This window comes from Ogataea angusta (genome assembly GCF_019207475.1).
Source record: "Ogataea angusta isolate 61-244 chromosome Unknown 61-244_NODE_9_length_489604_cov_89.567313, whole genome shotgun sequence".
In the NCBI taxonomy this organism is placed as follows: domain Eukaryota; kingdom Fungi; phylum Ascomycota; class Pichiomycetes; order Pichiales; family Pichiaceae; genus Ogataea; species Ogataea angusta.
In genome coordinates this window covers 270,640-293,967 of record NW_025065223.1, presented here as the reverse complement: position 1 = coordinate 293,967, position 23,328 = coordinate 270,640, and the positions used below count along the sequence as shown (strand labels likewise).

The following is a 23,328-nucleotide window of genomic DNA, read 5'->3' as shown; positions in this document are numbered from 1 at the left end:
ATACACGCTTAATACACGCTTACTCTATGTCTACCTGGAACACCTCCAGCCCGGCTCCGCCGACCACCACCAGCTCCCCAGCCACGCACGCACACCCGGTGTCGGCGACCGTGGTGTACTGCTCGGTCTCGAGCTCGAGCCGCGGCACCCGCCACACGCGCACCATCTGGTCCACGGACGTGGTGAGCACGCGGCCCGCCCCACACAGCACCACGGCGGTGATCGTCGACGAGGCGGTGCTGGCGACGTACGTGGTGGCCAGCTCGACGGCCGCAAAGTCGAGCGTCGACACCGCCATGCCGTTGTCGTCGCCGCCGGTCACGACGAGCGCGGTGTGGCCGTCGACGGCAACGTCGAACGCCTTGATCGACGACTGGTGGACCTGCTGGTTGATCAGCAGCCGCTCCAGCCGGGGCACTTTCTGTGCACGCGGCGGCACCGCCACAAGCTCGACGGCACCGCCACAGACGCCGAACACGCCGTCGCCGTCGCCCGCCCTGTACACGGCAAGGCACCCGTTGGTGGCCGCCAGCACCACGTAGACCGCGTCGAGCACCACGAGCCGCACGCGCAGCACGCAGCAGCTCGCGTACACGTCCTCCACAACCAGCCGGAACGTGTTCTCCTCGTAGCTGTAGTACCACAGCCGCACGCTCGAGTCCGAGTACACGGAAGCCAGCAGAAAGCCGGCGACGCGGCCGTGCTGGCGCACCTCGACGGCGTCGAAGTCCATGACCCTGGTGTCCGGGTTGCTGCTGCGCGGCCGGATCGTGCGCTGCAGCCGCACGTACTTCTCGTCGCACAGTTTCCACAGATACACCTCTTCGCGGGCGGAGGAGCTGACAAAATACTCGCTGTTGACGAAATGGACGGCCTGGAGGCCGGAGCCGTGCTGGCGCTCGCACCAGAGCGGGACGACGCTGCCGTCGGCGGCGAGCCGCGACACGCGCACCGTGGTGTCCTCGGACCCGGTCACAAGCAGGTGCCCCGTGCTGGTCTTGCACGCGGCCACAGACCGGATTTCGCGCCCGTGCAACCCGGTGCGCAGGGTTTCCGGCGCGGTGCGCGCGCCGGTTTGCCGGAAATGCACGCTCGAGCTGCGCGTGTAGAACAGCCGGTGGCCGTGGCGGCCGCCGCGCCGGAAGCTCCACTGGCGATGAGGCCCTCCGCACGTCTCGCGCAGCAGCTCGACCTGCCGCGTCTCGTTCCACACGAAAAACGTGTCGGAGCGGAATCCGTACAGCACCAGGTCGCCGTTCTCGAAATAGCCACCTTCGAGAAACCCGCGCTGGAGCCGGTTTGTCTGCAGCAGTTGCAGCTGCCCCGCACACCGCACAACCCCGTACTCGCGGTCCTTCATCACCACGAGCGTCTCGAGCGACGCAGAGTCCAGAATCTCAACGCTGGAGACGGTGTCACCTTTGAGGAAGTTGCGCCACACACGGGGCTCGGCGGGCTGCTCGTCGCCCGGAAAAGCAGCCAGGGTTGCAAACCGCGACCCCACAACCACCGCGCCGGACGCCACGTCCACGTCAAACGCGCTCATCGCAAACTTCCCCGCCGGCTTGCTCAGTCTGCGCTCGGAAACAACGCCCGTTTCCGCAATTTCCAGCAACACCAGCGGCTCCTCCAGCACGCTCTCGGCCAGAACAAACTGCCGGCCGTCTCTCGTCACTGTCAGCACGTTGCTCAGCACGCCGCGCTCAAACCTGATTTTCTGCTCCGCCATGCTACCATTCTGCAAAATCAGCAGATCGCCCGTCTTGTTCGCAATCAGCACAACGCCAGTGTCAAACCCACGCACCAGCGAGAACTTCTCAAACCGCGTATCCGCCACAACCAGCTCCCACAAACCGCTCCGCAGCCGCAGCACCTTCCCGCCGCTGGTAGCAGCTACCAGCTCCGTACCCGTGTCGTAGTACTCCTTGACGATCTCGTCACGTGCGAACGCCGCGCCCGTCTGCTCGGCGATCTGCGCCAGCGTCCACGCCGTGCTGACGGCCCCCTCGCGCCGCGGCTCGGCCAGATCGCTGACCGTGATTGCACCGTCTGCACCGCCACTGAACCCCAGCCCCAGAGCATCGCACACTGCGCCACTCCAGACGTTGCGACCAGTGTGCGTCTCAAACACACCGACCGGCTCCAGCGCCGCGCTGCCCTGCTCGAACCGCCACGTGCGGCACGTCAGGTCCTCAGAGCCGCTGAGAACACCGAATTCGCCCTCTGCCTCCGCGTAGATGCGCAGCCACCAAATCCGGGAGCCATGGCCCCAGCCGGTAGCCACCTGCTCGCCCGAGCACACATCCCACACCCTGATCGACCGGTCGTCCGAGCAGCTGACGAGCCAGCGTCCGTCGGCGCTCGTGCACAACCCGAAAATCGAGCCCATGTGGCCCCGCAGTCTGTGCACCACCTGGCAGTCGTCGTAGCTCCACACAAGAATGCCGTCCATGACGGTCCCTGCACACACCAGCACCCTGTCGGGCAGCACTCGGAGACACCCCGTGTACAGTATGCTTTTCTCGCCGCAATCGCGCGTTTCCAGAAGCCGTAGTCTGGCCACGTCGACGGCTGCCACGACGTTGTGAGAGTGCAGACAGTACACCACGGCGCCGTCCAGCGAGAACTGTGCGTTCTTGATCCAGTCGCCAATCGTCAGTTGATCAAAGTCTCCTTCCAGCAGCTGCCGCCACGCAAATATAGCCAGCGACCGGCCGCCCCACACACAGAGCTGAGCCGAGTGCAGATCTGGGCCAAAAACACTGATTCCATGGATCTTGTTGCGGGGAAAGACCGGCCGGCACGCGATCTGCCTGCCACTGGCTATCTCGTACACCACCAAGTTCGGTCCCTCGCCGGCAAACAAGAACCTGTCCACAAAAACGGTCAGGGCACACACGGGCCCGACCTGGCACACAGACTTCATTGAATACAATTTTTCACGTATATTTTTTTTTCTTTGCACAGCCCGAACATTTATTTTCCCCGAGCTCGCGCGGTGGAATAAATTTCCCGTTTCAGCAGGCGGCTCTTATCAGTAATCTATGACATTTCTACAGGCTGTCGATTGTTGAATATTGGCAAACTATTTGGGTCTTGTCTTGTGTTTGCAAGCAATGTCGTCCACCAACGAAAAGGCGAAACGACACAAGTCCAGAAACGGCTGCATCACGTGCAAGAAGAAGCGGCTCAAGTGCGGCGAGGAGAAGCCAGCGTGTGCCAACTGTATTCGCCGCAAGATCGTCTGTGGCGGGTACCAGACCCGCTTCAAGTGGAAGGGGTTCACTCAGACAGCGCCGTTCGAGACGTCGACGCGCGCTTCGCGCAAGAGCTCTGAATCCTCCGAGGAGCTGCCCGACACAAAGTCTGCCGACGAGCCGGCCCCAGGGCCCGAGCAGGACGCCGCCGCCGCGCGCCAGCTGCCCTCCGAGGTGATCCAGAAGGCGCTCGAGGCCGCCACGCTGTCGGTGACGGGAAAATCCGCCCAGGAAATCGCCATAGCCAACGCTCTCATGGCGAGCGGCCGCAACCCGGACCTGGCGTCGTCGATCGCGTCCACTTTGACCGACCTTGCGGCCAGAACGCCGTCCGTACACTCTGCAGCCACGCCGGAGAAACGCGAGGACGAGCCGGCCATCAAACAAGAGGACGAAAGCGTGCTGCCTCACGCTCCGCTCGGTGGTAATTCGCCGCTGCTGGCCGAAAGTCCCGCGTTCAGCGACACAGGACTCTCGCTGAGTCTCTACAACGACTGCCTACCCAGAGAATCGCGTTTCGTGCCGGGCAACGTGCTCTACGACCTGCTCAACAGCGTCACCACGCCAGAGGGCCGGCTCGACTCGCCCAAGCTGCTGGCACAGCTGGAGAAGAACCCGGCAGCCATGGAGGAGTACCAGCAGCTGGCAGCCAGCCCGACATATAGCTCGGTGTTCCGCACGGGAAACTCGCCGCTGGCACCCATGTCGCCGCTGGCCTCGTTGGACGACGAGCGCACGCCGGCGTCGCCCGTCTTCTGCAACATCGTGAGCGCGTTCACGTGTCTCGACCGCTCGGACCCATCGAGCCCCGAAACCCGCCCGGCGCTGGCGCCGCACCACATCCTCACCACAAGTTCGCCCAGCTCCATCCCGCGAGCCATCGAAATCAAAGACAAAACGTTCAAGATCCTCGGCGCATACGAAACGTACACCAGCGCCATCATGTCGATCAAAAACGGGCCGTCCGAGAACCCGTGGCGCACATTGTTCCTGCCCATGACCCAAGAGTACCCCGTGGTGTGCAACGCGGTGAGCGCCATGGCGTGCTTCCATCTCGCGCGCGGCGACCAGCAGCTGCGGTCGCAGGGCATGACGCACATGAAAAACGCCATCGTCGAGCTCGTCCACGGCCTCAGCGACAAAACCATCCCGCCCGACGTGGCGCTCGCCGCGTGCCTCGCGCTCGCCATGAGCGAGGCGTGGGACCGTCACGTGACCACGGGGATCGGGCACCTGCGCGGAGCACGGACGATGATCACGCGGCTGCTGGGCGCGCAGCAGGCGCCGGAGCAGAGCGACCTCAGGTTTCTGTTCAACACGTGGATGTACTTCGACGTGCTGGCGCGCATGACGGCGTCGGGCGACGGCGACGACGACGACGACGGCGGCGAGACGCCGGGCAAGCAAAGAGCCACCGATTTCAACGCGCTCGTGGCGCGGTTCGAAGCGTCGCACGCGCACTCGGCGCAGGATATCGACCCGCTGCTCGGCGTGATGCAGAAGCTGTTCCCGGTGATCGGCAACGTGGCGTCGTTGGTGCAGAGAGTCCGCAAGGAGTCGCGCAGCTCATTGAGCATAATCACACAGGCTGTGCAGCTGAAGCAGGAGCTGGAGCGCTGGCGGCCGCCGGCGCTGCGCAACTACCAGGTGGAGGACCCGCTGTTCGACCTGGCGTCGACCGTCGCGACGGCCGAGGCGTACCGGTACTCGACGCTGCTGTACCTGCACCAGGCTGTGCCAGAGGTGCCGTCCAAGTCGTCGCACAACCTGGCCAAGAAAGTGCTGATGCTGCTGGCGTCGATTCCGACCTCGTCGCGCACGTGTGTGACGCACATTTTCCCGCTGCTCGTGGCGTCGTGCGAGGCAGAGCCCGGCGAGGAGCGCGAGTGGGTCAAGGCCCGCTGGGAGCTGCTGAGCTCCAAGATGTGGCTGGGCAGCATCGACCGGGCGCTGGAGGTGGTGAAGGAGGTGTGGACGCGCAAAGACATTGTGCGGCGCAAGAGAGCGCAGGCGCAGCAGTCGCGCAGCGACGGCGCGGACGACGACGACGACGACGACTCGTTTGCGAGCCTGAGCCGGAAAATCAGCGAGGCGGTCCACGGGGGCGACGGCCCGCCCGATGACGACGACGAGCGCGTCGGCAGCTGGTCGCACTGGAGCACCGTCATGAAAGAGTGGGACTGGGAGGTCCTGCTGGCCTGATGCATGTTTATTATATTTAACTTTATTCATCCTGGAAGTTGCACTTATCGTAGAACGACTCCCACAGCTCGATCAGCTCTTTCTGACTCTCGATCAAGCCCTCCCAGTAGATCTCGATGGTGCTGCGGAACTCGTCGACCTTCTCGAACTCGAACTTGTCGAGCTCGCGCTTGAAATTCCTGTTGAACTCTGTCTTGAACTCTTCCTGCCGCGCGATCGTGTTCTCCATGTTGGTCAGCTCGTCCTCGTACTTCCTGATCTTGTCGAGCTGGTTGTGGTTCCGGGACTTGAACTTGATCAGGTTCTTTTGCTTTTTCGAGTGCTGGCTCTGCAGATTCACAATGCTGGTGCACAGCTTGAACCGCATCTCGAAACAGTTGCGGATCGACCCGATCGTCCGGATGTACTCGTCGATCGTCGTTCCGAGCGTCAGGATCTGCTGCAGGTTTGTCCGCTCCAGCAGCTCCTTCACCTTCGACTGCAGCTCCTCGTAGTTGGCAAACAGCTCGCTCAGCTCTGCGTTGATCTCCAGATCGGCCAGCTCCTGGATTATCAGGACCAGCTCGTCCATCGACGTGATCACGTCCTCGCGCTTCTCGACAATCAGGTCCAGCGTTCTCGACAGCGACCGCAGCTGCTGGTCCAGGCTCTCGACGTAGTTCTGCTTCTCGATGATGAACTGGTCGTTCTCCACGTATTTCGGCGTGCTGATGCTGATCAGCGAGCTCAAAAACCCGCCGTTCGAGCCGCCCGTGGCCGTGTTGATGATCGACGAGGCCGAATAGTCGTTTGCGCCGTCGTCGCCCCCGCCGATCGACTGCTCGTCGCCGCCGCTGCCGCCGTGGTAGTATATGAACTCCCGCTCTTTCGACTCGGCCGCAAACCGCTCGCTCTGCAGAAACACTATGAAGTCGTAGTCTTTCTGGAAAACAGGCACACGGGCGATCTTGTTGAGCATTTTCTCCAGCGCAAGCCGTCTGTTCTCGATGAACTTCTCGTCAAAACGGCCGTACGCCTGTTTTTCCGGCGGAGGAGGAATAATGTAGCCCGGATGGTTGTTCATCAGCTGGTTGTACAGCCACAGAAAATCCCTGTACCGCCGGGTCACCGTCGTCGTCTCGCTCTTGAGAAGACTCGACTTGGTTTTCGTCGTGATCGAGTACACGATGTGCGCGTTGGTGAGCTCGCCAACCTTGACCGGGTCGCCAACGATGATCTCGAAATGTTCTGCTGGTTCCGGCGTCGCAGGCGTCTTGAGCGACGGGTTCACGGGGCTCGCGTCCTTCTTGATATCGAAGAGCGGCTTGTCCGCCGCCGCAATCAGATTCTTCTTCCTCGACTCCACAGACTCTGCCTGGGACTCTTCCGTCCTGGTGGACAGCGGATCGGCCGCATTGGCGGTGTCTGCGCTCTTTCGACGCGCCCTGCGCGGCCGGAACACTCTGGTTTTCTTGTTGGGCGAGGTCACGGGCTCGGGCCTCGGCTGGTCGTCGCTGATCTTCGGCGGCGACTTGGGAGCACTGAAGTCGAGAACGGCGTCCAACGGGCCCCCGTTGCCGGCCGTGAACAGCCGCTCGTCGGCGTTCGGCGTGTCAGACAGAATCGACTGCGCCCACGAGCTGTTCTCCTCCTCGCCGGCCACCAATGACGACAGCAGCTGCTTGTTCTTCTGCTTGGCCTGCTCGATCTGCTGCGCCTGCTGCGTCTCGTCAATTGCGTCCTCGGCACGCTCCTGCGCCGGCTCTGGCTCGTCGCCATCGTCGGCCCGCTCCGCGGTCTCTCCCGGCTGCTCGTTCCCGATATAAACCGACCGCATCGTGTCGGTGAGCTCGCTGTAGATGTTCGACTCTGTGCGGAAGTCGACCTCGTCCATGTCGGCGCCGCCAAACTCGCTCGCGTACGGGTTGTCGTCCGGGTTAAACAGCACGCTCACGCCCTGGCCCGCGCCCGGCGCGGCGTCGTCGTTCCAGACGTTTTCCTCTTCGAAATGGTTCATGGATAAATAAATAAAAATATCGGTTTGCCACTTTTGGCGCAAGGTGTAATTGCATTTATTTTGCATGTTTGACCACACACCTTTTTTCCACAAGTGTGTCGCCATCTACGAGCAGGAGCTGCGCTTGCCCGACCCGCGGCCGCCGCGCAAACAGCCGCCGCGCCACAGCAAGCTCACGGCGGGGAACACGTTTTTCCAGGACTCGATCAGGCTCAACGCCATGATCCTCCAGCTGGGCTCGTTTATCAGCGAGATCCAGACAGACTACCTGCTGAGCCACTCAAAAAAGCTGTCCGAGGCCGACAAGGACGAGATCGACACGAATTTCAAGGTGCAGCTGGGCATTCTGAACAAGAAACTCGAGAACCTGCGAACGTACGCCGAGCTGCTCAACAGACAGCTCGAAGCCAGCAACCCCGTCGAGGAGCTCGGCCGGAACCTGCTCACGATGGGCGAGTACGGCCAGAGCGTCACGATCGCCAACAACACAGTCATCGAGATCCGCGCCAACATCCTCAAGTCGCTCGGTTTGCGGCTGACCAGGATCTCTGCGCATTTTGTCTCCATCAGCAGCCGGCGCATGGAGCGGAAAAAAGAGCTCACGCGCTCAACGCTCAACGCCAGCACGTACCTGCAGCGGGAGTCGTACGAGCCAATGGACCACGAGGTGGCGGAAAAGGCCGTTTCCAGCGAGTACAGCGAGCTGGCCGCAGGGCTGGACCAGCAGCAGCTGCAGCAGCTGTCGCAGGAGAACGAGTCGATTTTGCTCGAGATGAAGAGCGCGCAGATCGAGAGCGTCAGCCAGATCGAGCAGTCCATGCTCGAGATATCCTCGGTCATCAACGAGATCAACCTCCAGCTGCATCTGCAGAACGACGCCATTTCCGTCCTGAGCTCGCACCAGGACGACACCGTGGCCAACCTCAAGATGGGCAACACGCAGCTGGTGAGGGCGAACGAGCGAGCGAAGCGGTCGGGCCAGAACCTCAGCTACCTGATCCTAGTTCTCAGCTTTCTGCTGCTGGTTATAGACTATATACTGTGACGAAATATTATGCCACCAGCTCGAGGATTTTCCCTGCGCCGATGCTCAGCCCGTCCTTGCGGACCACGACGCGGCCCAGCTTGCGGTCCTGGGCGATCGTCACCAGCGGCAGCTCTCGTTCGAGCAACTCCACCACCACCACGGCAGTGTTGTTCGAGCTGAGATGGCGCCGTTTCTTGCTCCGGCCGTCCTTCGTCACTATCGACTCGATCTCGCTCAGCCGCGACGGCACAGAGATCCCGTTCTTGAACAGCACGAACGGCGTGCCCACAAGAAGCGGCCGCTCGATGTTGAACAGGTTCAGCTCGCACTTGAATTTTTTCACCGGTTGCAGCACGTTCGACGAGAGCGTCACCACGTCGCCGACTTTCACATTTTCGCGCGACGCCAGCTTTTTCAGTTTCAGCTCCACAAACTCGCCCTCCTGCGCAAGCTTCTGCAGATCGTGCTTGATCACCGGCGACCCGACGCTCGACGCCGTGATCGAGATCGAGGCCACCTCGCCCACCTCCTGGCTCGGAGAAATGCTCACGCTCTCGCCGGGCTGGATGATGCCCGAGTTGATGCGTCCGCTGACCACCAGCTCGTCGTTCTTGCTGGGCTCCTGGATATCGCTGATCACCATGACAAAGGGCGACTTTTTGTCCACAACGTGACTGATTGCTCTATTTTCCTGCTCCAGAACCTGCATCAGCGTGGGACCTGTGTACCAGGCCAGATTTTTGCTTGGCCTGACAACGTTGTCGCCGAGGAACCCCGACGTCGGCACGAAAACGAGGTTCGCGGCGTCGTACGCCAGCTCGTCGACCAGAAACTGTCTGATCTGGCTGCAGATCGCGTCGTACACCGTCTGCGACCACTGCGCAACGTCCAGCTTGTTGACCGTCACCACACACCGCTCGACACCAAGACTCTTCGCTATGGTCAGATGCTCTTTGGTCTGGCCCTGGTTGCTGAACCCGCTCTCGAACGAGTTTGCGTCGATGTTCATCACCGCCAGGTCGGCCTGGCTCACCCCGTTGATCATCTGCGGAACGTAGTCTTTGTGGCCCGGAGAGTCGATAATGGTGAACTTCTGCCTTGGTGTCTCGATCTGCGTCTGGCAGATATCGACGGTGACGCCTCTAGAACGTTCCTCCTGCGTCTGGTCCATAATCCACGCGAGCGAGAACGACGACTTGCCCATCGCGCCGCTCTCCTTGGTGAGCTTGTGCAGCGTCTTGGAGTCGACAATGCCCAGGTCGTACAGCAGCCGGCCAATGAGCGTGGACTTGCCGGAGTCGACGTGGCCGATCACGACAAAAGACAGGTTCGGCTTGCTGTTTTTCTTGGCCAGCTCGGCGTCGATATCGATTTTCTGTTTTGGCTTCGATGCCGCCGGCTTGGGCTCTTTTATCTTGATCTTGGCCACCTTTTCTGTGAGACTCTCCACTTTGCGGTCGTCGGGGCCCGGCTTCTCAAAATTCGCAGCAGCTTTCTTCGCTAGATCGGAGTTAGTATAAAGACTGATATGGGGCATCGGCAACGCAGGCCCTGTGGGGCGCACAAACAGCAGAGAAATCAGGCTGGAGGGAGAGGCGGTCAGGATGTTGAATTCCGTGGTGGCGGGAAGCGCAGGAAGCAGACGAACGGGCTCGATTTCCTCCGGGTTCTGAATCTCTGGGCCTTTCTGTTCGTCGCTCTCTGGAGCAGAACTCTGCCCCTGGTCGACCTGAGCCGGCCGGGACCTTCTCGCCCTCTCCCGTTTCGGCGTCTCCTTGACCCTCCCGAGAAGACCAGACAAGCCGTCTCTGCCCTCGCTCCTGAGCCCGCGCAGGCCCGTGCGCTCTCTGCGTTGCTGTGCCAGCAGCTCCAGTTTCGACATTGGCCGTTCTAATTGTTAGAATCCAACTGGGACCACCGTCAGGGACCGCCCGCACGTACTCGCCATACTCACGCTTGTAGTTCTGCTTCACCTCCTCGAAGGAGTCGTCTATGCTAAAATAATTATTCCAGAGGATTTCTTTCAACGTCTTTTCGTCGACCTGGTGGTTCTTCGCAAGGGCCTTGAGTTTGGGAAGAGCGTCGTACAGCTGGTCGTACTCGTCGTCGTTCAACGCGTCTTCGTCAAACCCCAAGTCCTCGTTCTCGTAGTCGTGCAAGTCGTCGTCATCGAAACCCCCCATATTCTCTATAGGGAATATTAAATAAATATTAAAAGTATGCTAAAAAACCAGTGTGTCGTACACACCCAGAAGCCGGGCCCTGGGCGGAAATTAAAATTGCTAGCAAAACCGAGGTGTCATCATTTGTTCAGCAAGTCGCTGAGGCGAGCCTTTATGCAGTAGGGACACATCATGTGATTGCACCGGTTGCAATCAAACCGATTGATGGTTTTCGCGAGCAGCTGGTCGGCTATGCAGTTCCAGTACTCGTCGTCAGAAACGTTGGGGCCCGCGTTTTTCAGCTGGCTGCGCTCCACGACAAAGTGGTCCAGGTCGCCGTAGCTCTTGCCGCACTGGCAGCAGTACCACTGTATGATCTTCATCTGGTTGAGGCCCTTGAGCTTGGCCGCAGAGAGCTGGCCCAGAACGTTGATGGCCTCGTCCTCCTCTCTGATGGACGTCGGGATGGGCAGGTCCTCGTGCACGTACTTGACGCCGTGGATCTCTCGGATGAGCCGTTTGACCTGGTCGTGCGAGAACTTGTACTCGTTGGGCGCTGCGTCGCACGTTGGCGTGAGCACCTCGCCAGAAATCCTCGGCTGCTTGTTGTTCGGGTTCGGCTCGGAATGTCTATAGAAATTGCTTGCGGGCGAGGAGAGCGTGGTGAAGGATCTGTGCGGGCCGAGTTCCGGCGACCACAGGCTGCCGAGGCTGATGGACTGTGTGGAGTCGCGGCGTAGAAGGCAATCGTAAATGTTGTTGGCGGCGTACGTGAACTGCTCGTCCGGCGGGGTTCTCAAGGGAGAGTTGGCGGAGGTCGATGTGTCGGACGGAGACGCAAGAAACGGGTCCCGGCTGGGCTCGAGACTCGAGTGGCGGAACTGGTCTTCGAGATCGTGGATGTGGACCGGGTCGATCTCGAGTTTCGGGAGCTTTATTCGCTTGTTGGCGGGGCTCGACGTGTATCGCCGGAAACTCAGTGGTTTGTGGTTCTCCCCTTGGGTGCTCATGGAAAGGAACGGTGCTAATGAGGGTGTTATATGTGAAATGGCATAAATTGCTCGGCAACCGGGAACGTTGTGTTTTTATAGATCAGTCGACTTCTTTGCTCTCTAGGGAAAAGTTTCTTTCATGTCGAGTGTATACGGGCCAAATATTAAAAGGGACAAGCTTGCGCATTAGAGCGAGCGGCTCGACGCGGGAGGAAATAATGGGTCGGTCTAGAAAGTTTCGTTTCACACTCGGCTATTCTGGGCCAGGCCTAGACCCTTGCGGCTGCGGGGCTCTACAAGCAGATGACATTTGTGTCACCATATTGTGTCTGTTTTTTTTTTTCTCCAGCTTCGATTTACGACGTGGGATTGTTCGGCCAACAATGCCGTTCTCCAAAAGAGAAAAATCGGCTATTATAGGAAATATCCTGCTACAAATTTCTGGAATTGGAATTCACCAAACTAGCTCAGGAAAATACAAATACCACCGAACAAACAATGTAAACTGGGACCCTCAGTAGCTCTTGGACTTGCGTTTCCAAGGCAGCTCGCCGTGCTTCTTTTTCTCCAGCCTCCGTTCTCTTCTCAGTCTCCCCTGCATCAGATAGTAGCTTGCTCTTCGAATCACGATGGCCAGCGTCTCCTTCGAGTAGCCGTACTGGTACTTCATCTCCACCAGCTTCCACAGCCTCTCGATCAGAGCCTGTCTCTCTTCTGCAGGGGTGTCTCTAATCCATGTTTTTTCTCCCAGCGGGAAATTAAGGTCCTTTTTGAAAATGTTGAGGATCTGCTTCTCCCGCTTCGCAGTCTCCTGGATGTCGTTTGGGAGCTGCAGAACGTGCGACAGCTGCGACAGCGACAGCCTCGAGTCGCTGATTTTCTTGTATTTATTATCCTTCTTGCGGTCGTCGTAGTCCAGCGAAAGGCTTTTTGGCGACTGGTCCTGGGGCTCGCCAGCCTCGCGGGTCTCGATGGTGTCGACCAGGTCCTCGTCCTTCTGCGATTTGAGGACAGGCGAGCTGCTGGCGTATTTCTGTGTGGCGAAGGGCTTGGTCAGCTCCACCGTATTTATAGTCTCGACGTTGTCGTATTCCCTGTGCGTGTGGAACACGTGCTCAATGTCCTGTGGTTTGGCGGGCTCCTGGTACCCGCCAAACTTGTAGTCGTCCATTTCGGTGAAGGTGAAATTGGGGAAGTGTGGAACGTCAAACACCGACGACGACGACGACGAGACCGGCGACTCCATCGAGAGCTGTGTGTCCTGCAGCTCAGCAGAGAAGTCCGGCTGGAGCACCCTGACATCAGAGACCAGCTCTGGCATGAGCTCATACTGGATAGGGTCTATGAGCTCGTGGGATGAGGATAGGAAGGGTTCGAAATGGCGGTATTCCGAGCTGCCCTGGCGATTGTCCAGTTCAGAACGATAGCTGTAGATATTGGCCATTGCGGAAGACGAAGGTTGGTCCATAAAGTTCCTGGAAAACTTTTTGGAAGGAAGGCTTATCGGAATGCTGATATACTGTCACCACAAAGGCAGATTAATATAACCGATTGTCAAACAATCGATGGAGCGTTACATGAAATTCATTGGACGAAAGTACAATGTCCGCTATTGTCACGCCCTATTGTTCCTGCCTACTTTTCCTCCCAAGTCGTGCCCCCCTGCTAATTACCCTTGCAATAGTCCTCCCATGCTCCCTGTGCTTATCTGCTGTGGCTACGGCAGAGAATTTTTTTCCACGACCCGTGTTATCCTAAAACGGAAATGTATATCTCCTTGAACAGGTGTGCCACTGTTGCCCAAAGCCAGATAAGCTGCTATTCTCTATGTATTGACTACCCACACTATGCTCGTCCCGCCCACTGCCGGTCCAGATGGTAGATTTTGATAAATTCCGAGAGCAATGGCACGATGTTGAACCGGGAGCGGACCGCCAGCGAAAACTCGATCAGCTTGGAGTTCAGTACACAGATCTTGCCAAGCTGGTCGGGAAACGTCACCTCGTGCCAGTCCAGCTTGCAGTTAGTCAGGCACAAATTCTCCAGATGTTTAGGTAAGCCCGTGTTGAGCAGAGCTGAGGCTGTAGTGGAAAACGTGCAATTCGAAAATGTCAGAACTTTCAGGTTTTCCAGCTTGCAGAACCCGATGCCGCTCTGCGTGAGCAGCGTCCCGCTGACCGTGAGCGACGTCAGGTACCTGCTCTCCAGCCCAATCACATAGTCGCAGCTCTGCGTTTTGTCGCCTACCACCTTGATCGATAAACTTTTCAGGCTGTGCATTTTATCTAGCCAGGACAAGTCTGGATGCGACGCATCGAGCTCCTCTTTCAACGACAGGTCCAGCTCGTATATGCTTTCCAGTCCGATAGTCTTGATGGCGGAGAAAATGCTGTCGAAGATCGTCACGCCCGAGCGCTCGTTGGTCGCTCCGAGCAGTGACCGGTCCTTCATATTTATACTAATGTGCTTTTTAATTTTCATTTTGCTGACCGTTTGCAGATACGCCGGCAGCGGCGTGGAGATCAGCGTGTCAATGCGCAGCTTGACGGTGTCGATGTTTGGGTTGATGCGGATGATGTTTTCCAGGATTCTCTCGTATTCTCTGGAGTGGTACATGGTGGAGCTCGTGCAGATATCGATTTCTGATAGATGCGTTAGTCGCGACAGGACGTCCTTGCTTGTGTTGAGTTTCGACAGCCCGAAACACAGTATGAGCCCCTTCAGCGACCGCACCTTGTCCAAATACCTGCCGTTGCGGAAAACATACAGCTCCTCGAGATACGAGCACCCGATTTTGATTCCTGCAGCATTTTCCAAAACGAACTCGATTTTGGACAGGTCCAGCTTCCAGTATATTTCCACATACATCAGACACACCCCGTTTGCCCGGATGTACCGCTTCAGCCGCGCATAGTCCAAGGACCCGCTCAAAATCGACATGTCCACTTTGCACATGTCGGATCGCTTGATCTCCTGGGGAATCAGCACGATCCCCTTTCTGAGCGCCTGGAACGCGGGCTCGTGCAACACCCCGTGGCTGAGCAGCTGGACAAGGATCCTGGAGCCCACGTACTCCAAAACAGCCTGCTGCAGCTCGAACGGGAGCTGAAAAAGTAGCTGCGACATAAAAGAAAGAATCTGGCGCGCACAAATATCTGGTCTGAGGCTGACTGAATATTGGTCGACGGGCTGTGCTACAGACGGGTCTCTGCGCGGACATGAAACGGTCAGTCTGAGCCTGTGCGGCTGGCCTCTCGAGCGTAGCAGGGGCTCTGGCAGTCACCGTCCTGGCGGGCCCCTTCGGTGCTCTCTCTTGGTGCACGGATGTCCCATATAGATATGATAGCACATCAAAAAAGTAGTCAGCATGTCTCTGCAATCTATCGTTGCGTCGATGATCGACGACGCGCCTCCGGGCAACAACCTGAACCTTATCAATGACATCAAAATACTGCTAAACAAGGAAGACTCGCGCAGGATCATTGCTGAGAACCTGGAACAGTTCCATCTCAATAAGGACTTCAAGCTCGTCAAGATAAACGACGACGATTTTGCGCTGGTTTCGAAATACAACAAGAAGGGCGTCAAATTCTACGACCCGGTGCTCAACATCACTTATGACTACGATTTCGACGCGCTCAAGGTGATAGACGTCGAAGCCGGCCAGACCCCAGCTTCTGCCGAGGTCGAGAGCTACAACAAGGAATTGGCCGCGTACTGCGCCAAACACTATCCGACGTTCTACAAGTCGCTCGTTGTGGCCGACGAGAGCGTCCCGGCAGTTTTCTATTTTGTGATTGTGGACGAAAATATGAACGACGCAAACTTCTACAACGGAAGATGGCAATCGTTCTACAAATACGACTCGGGCACCAAACAACTGACCGGGGAAATCCGCGTCAAAATCCACTACTATGAGGACGGAAACGTGATCTTGAACTCGGGAACCAAGATCAGCGAGCAGGTCGGGTCCTCTGTGGTGGACGCAATAGCCAAGGCCGAGACCGTTTTCGAGACCGCCGTTTTCAGCAAGTTCGCCAACCTCAACGAGGACCTCTTCAAAAACCTGAGAAGACAGCTGCCGATCAACCGCTCGAAAGTCAGATGGGGAGATGCCATTGGAAACTATAAACTTGGCCAGGACGTTGTTGGGGGAAGACACTGAAATAGCTTATTAGTCATATTAATTTCAATAACGTGTAAATGATGAAGAAGCCCAGCACTCCGACCACCACCATGCGGAACGTCTGCGGTTTGCTGGCGACCACGCGGCCCAGCTTGGACGATGTTGTTTTCACGTTTTCAAACAGCGCGTTCATGGCGTTGGACACGTTAGACAGCGTGGTGGAGTCCTCTTGCGCGTAGTTGTTAATGTCATTGGCTACATTCTTGAACGTAGAGATTTTGCTGGCCAGGAGGTTGAACTGGGAGTCGTTTTCCTGCTCGATACCAGCAGCACGGGACATGTTTTTGCTTAAAAAATCATTCTGCTTAAGTAAGATACCTACAATTATATAGAATAGTCAGATGGATCTCGATCGATCCATTACGCTATAGTGCTCAGCACGTGAACTGCCACTCAGATGCCTAAGCGTTAGCACAATCTCAGTTAAGAAAGTTGTCGCATGGTATATAGACTCCCTTGATGGAACTAGGCGTGTTCCGGGACGTCTATTTCTCAAACGCAAATTATCGGTCATCACAGTTGCACTTACCGTTTGGTGAGTCGGAGTAGCTTCGACTGATGGAAACACCGGCTGGAGAATACGATTGAGAAAATACAAGCTGAGGTACTTGAAAGCTATAGACAGGATTATTTATGTGTGTGTGTGTCACGTGATGTCTCAAAGGGTTCTACCAGGGGACTCCTCACACCTCCCAGTAATTTTTAAAAAGTGCCCGCCAGTTTCTGTGCAGCGTCCCAGGCGCTCCCTCCGCACACCTCACTCTGCAAAGTTTTTGAAAAATTTGAAAACAATTTTAATATTCAGATAGTATACCTTACGATGTCTACTGAAACCAGCGTCAAGGCTTCCAACTGGAGACTCGTCCAAGTCGGCAGAGTCGTTCTCGTGAACAACAAGCTCGCCACCATCGTTGAGATCATCGACCAAAAGAGAGTCCTCATTGATGGTCCAGCTATCCAAAGACAATCCATCTCCCTCGGAAAGACCGTTTTGACCCCATTGGTCCTCGAAGGCCTTCCAAGAGGCGCAAGAACCGCCACCGTCTCTAAGAAATGGACTGCTGCAGACATCGACGCCAAATGGGCCAAGACCTCGTGGGCCAAGAAGATCGCCCAAAGAGAAAGAAGATCGCAACTCACAGACTTTGAAAGATTCCAAGTCTTGGTGTTGAAGAAGCAGAGAAACTACGCTGTCAAGAAGGCTATTGCCAAGGCCTAAGCCAGCATATATGTCGAAATAGAAACAAGCTATAGCCTTGAAACTTTGGACAGGCTTTCACGTACAACGGTTTCACTAATTAAATAACTGAAGCAATTGGTATTGAGTATACAGGGTAGTTTACAGTATGGACAAAATGCGTGCGTATCCAGACACGCACTTTGGCTGTACAGCAGTTGTAAGAAAGGCGGCGCCGCAGGCCTCCAGTCGACGTCACGTGATCAGGCCGCCAGTCCGCTCAGGATCTGGTCCAAGTTGGCTGTCGCTGCTGCGCCGGACGGTGCTGCCGAGAGATCCTTTTTCGCCACAAACACGGCAAACAGACGCTCGCGGGCACCGTGGAGACTGGTCATGTTGAAGTGGCTGAAGTATTTTGGTAATCCCTCCTGCTCTGTTCTTGTAGTGTCTAATGCAACCAGATAGCTGTCCTTGACGTACGCGGGCTTGTAAGCAATGACCCCGTATTTGTTGCGCGAGTTGAAGTACTCCCATAGTTTTCTGAATTGTGTCTGTGTCTGCTGGTTTTCGAATTCCGAGAGGTGTGGAGATTCAAATGGAACTAGTTCCACTAAATACAAGTCTCTAGTATTTATAATTTCCCAAAGGTAGCCAACTGCTTTCTGAGCGTCCAGTCGTCCCTCGATGTCAAGTCGGTTATGGCGTGCAACAAAGTCGGTCACGATCTTGCGCGCCTTGGCAACTTTGTCCTCGGTGCTTTCTAATGTCGAGGCAGAGTGGAACCTGATGGTCGTCTGCACATCTGCGACGGGAGCAAAGCTCAATATACCGTTCCAGAGCGTTTCGTCGACGTCAAAGTTGCGTGCTGGATCGTAGTCTTCCTCGTCGTCGTTGACGACGGCCTGAGACTCGGGCGGCGTAGGAACCACGTCCTTTGTTCCGTTTAGAATCTTGTCGAAATCATCGTCGTTGTCAAAAGTCTCCTCAGGCCCGTCTCCAGTCTGGTCTTGTCCATGATCTTCGTCGTCAAAGTCGTTACCAATTGTGGTCATAATGTTGGCGTTCAGATTGGCCGTAGGAGGAGGCGAAGCACTCGACTCATTCTCTTGATCTTGTAGTCTTTTCTCCTCTTGTAATTTTTCAATTTCGTTCAGACGAGACTCATCAGCCGTTCTCGAGTCAATGTCGTCAAACTGGTAGTCTTCCTCCACAATCTCTTCTCCCTTATGGGTCCGCTTGATCTTGACTTTCTCCAGAGTGTTTGTAATCACCGATTGATTGATGCTCTGCTTTCTCACTGCATCGGCAAACTCCTTGTAATCGTCCCGCATCATCTCCTCAGGCGTCAGATGCACAATCTGCTCGTAAGTATACTGGCCAGACAGCACTTTGTCACCCAAGTTGGATTTGTCGAGATTGAAAAGCAATGTTCTGGATTTGTTAAGGTACCCTGGCGACATGGACTCGGACCGCTTGTTTGGAGGCGGAAACGCTTCAAACAGCGCGTTCTCCAGCCCGCTGGCAATCTCCTCCGCCGCACTGCTCACGTCCATCTCTTCGAGTAATTTGTGGTCGTCCGGAATGTGGCCTTGTAGCTTTTTTGCAAATTGGCTCACCACAGACTGTCTCGTTTTGTTTCTGTCCACCTTTTTGCGAACCACCTTCTGCGGCTTCCGCACGGGCTTCCTGACCTTCTCTTCCGGCTCATCGAGGTCTCCTGGCTCGTCTGGCTCGTCTGCATCGTCGCTGTCTTCTTTTTCGTCCGCATCGTCCTCCTCCTCTTTTTCGCCGTTCCCGTCGTACTCCTCGTCGCTCTCTTCGTACACAGCACCCGCGTCTTCGAAGTCTTCCTCCTCCTGGTCGTCAATTTCGTCAACTCTGTCCGGGAACCGCTCTTTATAGTAGTCGTCAGGGCTCAATGCAAGCTGCAAGTCCTGGTACTTGGGGTTTTCTGGGTCGCACAGGTTGCAAACGTAATTATCCGGTAAATCTTCCTCTCTGTCTATTCCAAGCATGCATTTTGCGTGCTGCCACGTCTCGCACTTGTCGCATTGAATCATCACGCCGCGCTCGTCCTCGTCTTCGTCGTAGTTCAGATCGTGGGACCCGCACGGCAGACAGCGCACCTCTTCTTTTTCGGGCACCTTCACTGCCTTCTTACGCTGCTTCTTTTTCTGCCCATTGGCTTTCGAGCTCGCTGTCCGTTTCTTTGGACGTGGCGTAGGCTCGCTTATCTTGTCGATATCTTCAAGTCTGGAATTCACTCCCTTGGTCTTTCGCGAAGAGCGCCTTATCTCGGTAGACATGCTTCTGTTGATTATTTTTACGCTTGCCTTCGAAATTTTTGTGTTTTGTGTGGCGCAGGAGGCGGTGAAGAAAATAAGTAAATACCGTAGATAAATAAACCGTTTGTCGTGCTATGCCATTCAATGAGCTCGCGCCCGGATACGAGCTTAACGTTACCAGCTACCTCTCCATTGAGTACCCGCTAAATGTGAAGAACGTGCCAAGGGCGATTGCCATGGTGGGCGGGCCAGAGAAAATTGCACAGTGTTTTATCGAGCCAGAAATGAGACTCGAGCTTAAATTACGGCCGGGCGACGTGTATTCGCATCCTGTATCCTCTGAGAAGTGCGACACCACCGAGAACATGCTGATGAGACTGCGCCTGCCCAAGAAAGTGCTCCAAAAACACGACTACAACGTGCAGGCAGCTCTGAAAGAATGCGAGGAAAATAACATTACGTACGGCTCCAGCGTGGAAGGGATTCTCAACAAGACGTACAAATTCCGCCAGCTTGCCGACTTTCAGACTGTGCACAAGAACTCGCCGTTCACAAACCAGTTCCTGGACTCTGTTGGAAAAGCCGATCTCAAGAAAATTAAGCAGTTTGCAGACTACATTGAAAAAGACCATGAGGTGCAGTCCAAGTTCGAAAACAAAGACCTCGATTTGCCGCCGCTGGTCAGGTACGCGCGCGTGGACATTCCGTATAACTACAGATACGTCGGAAACCTCCTAATAGACGAGAACGGAGAGCTGACCCGTGACAGTGTCAAGCTGCACACTATATTTGTGGACTGGGGAGAAAAAGTGCCCACCTCGTACAATCCAGCACTCCAAAAAGAGCTGGACAGGTGTGTTCAGGAGGTAGAGAGTCTGAAGGAGCGCGGTTTGGAGCGGCTGGTGCCGGATTCTCCAGCCTTCAGTCTGCTGCGTTGCATCGAGATCCTGAAAAAATTATTCGACATGAAACCAATCTGGCTACGAAGACATATCAGCTGGATGCTTCCGGCGCGTCTGCGACCTCAATTGAGGTTTGCCCTGCCATACGTTGCCTTCACCACCAAGAAAGGCCCTTGGCGACAGTCGTACATCAAGCTGGGTTACGATCCGACGCAGCATAAAGAAGCTGTAGATTATCAGGTGGAAGCGTTCAGAATGAGCAGCAAGTCGTTCACGATGACAGAGATGGAGCGAATGGTGGAGGCGGGCGAGGAACCGCTTGTGGTGCCGCCGACGTTAGCAAGCCACGAGGCCGAGTTTGACGACCCCAGCTCCGAAATCAGCCAGCTCGGTATAGGAAAAGTGCCCAAGCAGCTATTCTACGACGGAGTGAACCCTACGTGTGCCGTTTCGTTCCAGATTGGCGACATGGCGGACGAGGACGTCAGGAAGATCCTGAAAGAAGCCCAGATCCAGGACCAGTGTCTGGAAGCCACGGGTTGGCTCGATTGGGTAACGGTGTGTCGAATCCGCGGAGTTATAAAATACAAGCTGGAATGTATTGATAAGGGGAAAAGCTTTGACGTTGACAAAGTGCAAGCGATAATGGCCAGGACCAGCTTTCCATTCAACGATTACAAAGGCCTGGTGCCGCGTGAGGACGAAGACAATGAGGAGGAGAACGAGCAACCAGAAGCTCTCGACACCAACATTGCCAAGGACGATCTGATCACACGACTCAGGGTGTTCAACTCCCAGAATAGCCACGTTCTGGATGAACTGACAGGCTTGCTCAAGCAGGAATCGTTTATGGACGCCGGTAGAGGATGAGTATGCTCCTGGCTCGGTGAATCTATAATGTTAAGCTTCTGATTTCGCTGGTTCGGGCGTTCCGTTGAGGATGTACTTGAAGGAGTCCAACGGAGAGTCGCCCAGTGTTCTTCTCCAGTTGTAGAGCCGGATCACCTGGTATCCGGCGACCGTACCGAGCAGGAAATTAACGGAGGCCAGCAGCATATTTTGCGGGCGAATCACAAACGACCATCTCGTCCAGATTGCACCCGTTGCCAACAGCGCAAGCTGCTGACTTCCCGACACTTTCTCGACAGGTCTAACCATGTCGTTGGCGCCTGCGAAAACCAAACTCCACTGTGTTGTTAGTAACGCGACGAAAAAAGCGAGAACTACTAAAGTCCCGCTTTCGTATATCCACTTACTTTCATGACAGGAGCCTGCAAAGTGTTAGTAACGCTGTGTTGGTAATACCTACCCAAAAATGGACCGTTCTAGGTCCCGTTTCGCTATTGAGAAATCTTCTGAACGCCGAGGCCATGGTAAACAATATTCGGTCCTACGTATCGAAATTTTCGACTTCCTCCTCATTTTTTACTACACTGCCTGGGCATTTTTTTTCGGAGACCTGAAGCCGAGTTGTTCAGATCGGTGCGGGGGTGAATGGGATAAGAGTCTATGCATTATCAAGATATTAAAGCTCCAGTACTTCGCTAGGCTCTTCCGGCTGAGGCGAAGCCCGAAGTGCTTCGATCCGATCCTCAAGGGCCTCGATCTCTTTCAAGGTCTTGTCCAGGTCGGTTTTCTTCAGCTTCAGTTGGAAGTCCAGCTTCCGGATGGTTTCGTTCAGGGCGAGCGCGGTCCTGTTGGCAGAGTTCAGTTTTTTCCGAAGCGCTTCCATTTCGACCACTCTGGGGTCTCTGGGCACAGGCCACGGCGCTCGTCGGCTCTCCAGCTCTCTGATGTACTCTCTCATCCGGTGGATCTCGTCTTGCTTCTCCCTCAAGTTCGCTGGTTCTGTCTCTTCTGGCTCCTCGTCCTCGCTCACCTCTAACACCAGCTGGTCTATCCACTCGCTTGTGTGAAACGGTTTTGTCTGGCGTCGCTCCTGTAGCGGTATCTTCATTGTTTGGAAGAGGCCCTCCAGAAACGCTCGATCGCACCCAGACTGTTTGAGAATGTCGTCAAACCCGTATCCCAGCCGTCTCAGCTCGCTCACAGCCTCGAAGACGGCGTGTCCACGGTGGTTTTCAAACAACTCCCCTTCATACTCACCTTCTGGTATTACTATATCCATGAAAAATTAAAATTGTGCCGAAAAATACATCCTTGTAAGAAAAACCAAACATTTGGCACTCTATTCTGCTTGCTAGCTATTTATCTCTTGTAGCTCCACGCAGGTGATAGAATTAGCAGGCCAAAGGCTGTTTCTGATGCACTGGAAAGTGGATCTACTTACTGGATATGTGTAGTTGCAGTCACTCCCAGTTTCGCACGGCTCTATCACCACTCATTAATTCCGTGTCGAAAGCTGGGGAAGTTAATTACTCCTCACACCCCAATATGTCATTTCTTTGAACATATTAAATTTATTCACATTTACCATGTCGCAGGATTCTGTAATTCCCTTGGAGTCAAATCCCGAAATCTTCACTCAGTTCGGTCGCAAGCTCGGTCTTTCGCCGCTACTTTCGTTTTTCGATGTGTACTCCCTCACAGATCCCGATCTGGTGTCTTTTCTTCCGAGACCCGTCTATTCGTTGATTCTCCTGTTTCCAGTGACAGAACAGTATGAAAGTCTCAAAGAGACCGAGGAAAAAGGCAGAGACCAAGAGAAAGACGATAAGTTCGAGCACATCATCTGGTTCAAACAGCTGCTCAGAAACGGCTGCGGTTTGTACGGGTTGCTCCATGCCCTGTGCAATTTGCCCGAGGGACTTTTGGTGAAAGACTCGCCGATCGAGTCATTTGTGGACAACGTGAGACAGCTGCCGAATGTGAACAACTCAAATAACCACGACGAGAAGAGCAAGCTTGTCAAAGAGCTCTCGCTCTCACTTTACGAGCAATTTAGCAAACAGGGCCAGACAGAAGCTCCAAGCTCAGAGGAGGAAGTCAACTTACATTTTATATGCTTTACAAAAGGCGCTGACGGTCACTTCTACGAGTTGGACGGCCGCAGAAACGGCCCCGTCGATTTGGGACACGCCGAGCCAGAGTCGGATGCCATCAGCTCGCAGCTAGTTCTGCAACGTGTGCAGCGGTACATGTCTCTTGCAGATGAGGACAATAGTATGAACTTTGCAATGAT

General features: G+C 55.6%; 16 protein-coding genes across 16 annotated transcripts; 6 read left to right on the top strand and 10 right to left on the bottom strand.

Annotated features, from left to right (window-relative positions):
* Nucleotides 1-19: 19 nt before the first annotated feature.
* On the bottom strand, nucleotides 20-2,926 carry KL928_004337 (uncharacterized protein; the record flags this gene model as incomplete). Its single annotated transcript, XM_043205024.1, has 1 exon — nucleotides 20-2,926. The coding sequence occupies one exon, from the start codon at nucleotides 2,924-2,926 to the stop codon at nucleotides 20-22; it is 2,907 nt and encodes a 968-aa protein (XP_043058404.1).
* A 190-nt stretch (nucleotides 2,927-3,116) lies between these two features.
* On the top strand, nucleotides 3,117-5,459 carry KL928_004336 (uncharacterized protein; the record flags this gene model as incomplete). Its single annotated transcript, XM_043205023.1, has 1 exon — nucleotides 3,117-5,459. One exon carries the CDS (start codon nucleotides 3,117-3,119, stop codon nucleotides 5,457-5,459), a length of 2,343 nt encoding a protein of 780 aa, XP_043058403.1.
* A 22-nt stretch (nucleotides 5,460-5,481) lies between these two features.
* Nucleotides 5,482-7,455, bottom strand: KL928_004335 (uncharacterized protein; the record flags this gene model as incomplete). The annotated part of the gene is made up of 1 exon (XM_043205022.1): nucleotides 5,482-7,455. One exon carries the CDS (start codon nucleotides 7,453-7,455, stop codon nucleotides 5,482-5,484), a length of 1,974 nt encoding a protein of 657 aa, XP_043058402.1.
* A 64-nt stretch (nucleotides 7,456-7,519) lies between these two features.
* KL928_004334 (uncharacterized protein) lies at nucleotides 7,520-8,500 on the top strand (the record flags this gene model as incomplete). The annotated part of the gene is made up of 1 exon (XM_043205021.1): nucleotides 7,520-8,500. One exon carries the CDS (start codon nucleotides 7,520-7,522, stop codon nucleotides 8,498-8,500), a length of 981 nt encoding a protein of 326 aa, XP_043058401.1.
* A 7-nt stretch (nucleotides 8,501-8,507) lies between these two features.
* On the bottom strand, nucleotides 8,508-10,665 carry KL928_004333 (uncharacterized protein; the record flags this gene model as incomplete). Its single annotated transcript, XM_043205020.1, has 2 exons — nucleotides 8,508-9,982; nucleotides 10,131-10,665. 2 exons carry the CDS (start codon nucleotides 10,663-10,665, stop codon nucleotides 8,508-8,510), a joined length of 2,010 nt encoding a protein of 669 aa, XP_043058400.1.
* Nucleotides 10,666-10,784: 119 nt separating this feature from the next.
* Nucleotides 10,785-11,654, bottom strand: KL928_004332 (uncharacterized protein; the record flags this gene model as incomplete). Its single annotated transcript, XM_043205019.1, has 1 exon — nucleotides 10,785-11,654. One exon carries the CDS (start codon nucleotides 11,652-11,654, stop codon nucleotides 10,785-10,787), a length of 870 nt encoding a protein of 289 aa, XP_043058399.1.
* Nucleotides 11,655-12,150: 496 nt separating this feature from the next.
* Nucleotides 12,151-13,104, bottom strand: KL928_004331 (uncharacterized protein; the record flags this gene model as incomplete). The annotated part of the gene is made up of 1 exon (XM_043205018.1): nucleotides 12,151-13,104. One exon carries the CDS (start codon nucleotides 13,102-13,104, stop codon nucleotides 12,151-12,153), a length of 954 nt encoding a protein of 317 aa, XP_043058398.1.
* A 377-nt stretch (nucleotides 13,105-13,481) lies between these two features.
* On the bottom strand, nucleotides 13,482-14,969 carry KL928_004330 (uncharacterized protein; the record flags this gene model as incomplete). Its single annotated transcript, XM_043205017.1, has 2 exons — nucleotides 13,482-14,889; nucleotides 14,959-14,969. The coding sequence occupies 2 exons, from the start codon at nucleotides 14,967-14,969 to the stop codon at nucleotides 13,482-13,484; spliced, it is 1,419 nt and encodes a 472-aa protein (XP_043058397.1).
* Nucleotides 14,970-15,003: 34 nt separating this feature from the next.
* KL928_004329 (uncharacterized protein) lies at nucleotides 15,004-15,801 on the top strand (the record flags this gene model as incomplete). Its single annotated transcript, XM_043205015.1, has 1 exon — nucleotides 15,004-15,801. One exon carries the CDS (start codon nucleotides 15,004-15,006, stop codon nucleotides 15,799-15,801), a length of 798 nt encoding a protein of 265 aa, XP_043058396.1.
* Nucleotides 15,802-15,814: 13 nt separating this feature from the next.
* On the bottom strand, nucleotides 15,815-16,102 carry KL928_004328 (uncharacterized protein; the record flags this gene model as incomplete). Its single annotated transcript, XM_043205014.1, has 1 exon — nucleotides 15,815-16,102. One exon carries the CDS (start codon nucleotides 16,100-16,102, stop codon nucleotides 15,815-15,817), a length of 288 nt encoding a protein of 95 aa, XP_043058395.1.
* A 540-nt stretch (nucleotides 16,103-16,642) lies between these two features.
* Nucleotides 16,643-17,041, top strand: KL928_004327 (uncharacterized protein; the record flags this gene model as incomplete). Its single annotated transcript, XM_043205013.1, has 1 exon — nucleotides 16,643-17,041. The coding sequence occupies one exon, from the start codon at nucleotides 16,643-16,645 to the stop codon at nucleotides 17,039-17,041; it is 399 nt and encodes a 132-aa protein (XP_043058394.1).
* Nucleotides 17,042-17,262: 221 nt separating this feature from the next.
* On the bottom strand, nucleotides 17,263-19,305 carry KL928_004326 (uncharacterized protein; the record flags this gene model as incomplete). The annotated part of the gene is made up of 1 exon (XM_043205012.1): nucleotides 17,263-19,305. The coding sequence occupies one exon, from the start codon at nucleotides 19,303-19,305 to the stop codon at nucleotides 17,263-17,265; it is 2,043 nt and encodes a 680-aa protein (XP_043058393.1).
* A 113-nt stretch (nucleotides 19,306-19,418) lies between these two features.
* On the top strand, nucleotides 19,419-21,056 carry KL928_004325 (uncharacterized protein; the record flags this gene model as incomplete). Its single annotated transcript, XM_043205011.1, has 1 exon — nucleotides 19,419-21,056. One exon carries the CDS (start codon nucleotides 19,419-19,421, stop codon nucleotides 21,054-21,056), a length of 1,638 nt encoding a protein of 545 aa, XP_043058392.1.
* Nucleotides 21,057-21,086: 30 nt separating this feature from the next.
* Nucleotides 21,087-21,558, bottom strand: KL928_004324 (uncharacterized protein; the record flags this gene model as incomplete). The annotated part of the gene is made up of 2 exons (XM_043205010.1): nucleotides 21,087-21,355; nucleotides 21,492-21,558. 2 exons carry the CDS (start codon nucleotides 21,556-21,558, stop codon nucleotides 21,087-21,089), a joined length of 336 nt encoding a protein of 111 aa, XP_043058391.1.
* Nucleotides 21,559-21,711: 153 nt separating this feature from the next.
* Nucleotides 21,712-22,314, bottom strand: KL928_004323 (uncharacterized protein; the record flags this gene model as incomplete). Its single annotated transcript, XM_043205009.1, has 1 exon — nucleotides 21,712-22,314. One exon carries the CDS (start codon nucleotides 22,312-22,314, stop codon nucleotides 21,712-21,714), a length of 603 nt encoding a protein of 200 aa, XP_043058390.1.
* Nucleotides 22,315-22,621: 307 nt separating this feature from the next.
* Nucleotides 22,622-23,261, top strand: KL928_004322 (uncharacterized protein; the record flags this gene model as incomplete). Its single annotated transcript, XM_043205008.1, has 2 exons — nucleotides 22,622-23,131; nucleotides 23,235-23,261. The coding sequence occupies 2 exons, from the start codon at nucleotides 22,622-22,624 to the stop codon at nucleotides 23,259-23,261; spliced, it is 537 nt and encodes a 178-aa protein (XP_043058389.1).
* Nucleotides 23,262-23,328: the final 67 nt, after the last annotated feature.